This window comes from Penaeus monodon, chromosome 32, assembly GCF_015228065.2.
Source record: "Penaeus monodon isolate SGIC_2016 chromosome 32, NSTDA_Pmon_1, whole genome shotgun sequence".
Classification (NCBI taxonomy): Eukaryota; Metazoa; Arthropoda; class Malacostraca; order Decapoda; family Penaeidae; genus Penaeus; species Penaeus monodon.
This window is the reverse complement of record NC_051417.1, coordinates 10,398,803-10,399,050: the sequence shown is the minus strand read 5'-3', so window position 1 is coordinate 10,399,050 and position 248 is coordinate 10,398,803. Positions and strand designations below refer to the sequence as shown.

General features: G+C 63.7%; 1 protein-coding gene across 1 annotated transcript in view; it reads left to right on the top strand.

Moving 5' to 3' along the window:
- Window positions 1-248, top strand: part of LOC119593496 (protocadherin-like wing polarity protein stan) — a gene marked incomplete at its 5' end in the record, with an annotated part of 16,607 nt that overhangs the window by 2,833 nt on the left and 13,526 nt on the right. Inside the window, 1 exon segment of the mRNA XM_037942446.1 lies at window positions 45-248. Within this exon segment, the coding sequence (XP_037798374.1) occupies window positions 45-248 (204 nt within the window).

Here is a 248-nt window from a genome sequence, read left to right as displayed (position 1 = left end):
TCTCCCGCCCTGTACCATCCCACTAAACCTCCCTCTCCCCGCAGCTTCGCCACGAGGGAGCGCGACGGCCTCCTCCTCTACAACGGCCGCTACAACGAGAAACACGACTTCGTGGCCCTGGAGGTGGTGGGCGGAGCCGTCATGTTCTCCTTCAGCCTGGGCACCGCCACCACGAGGGTCACGGCCACAGTGCCTGGCGGTGTCGACGACGGAGACTGGCACACCGTCACCGTGGATTACTATAATAG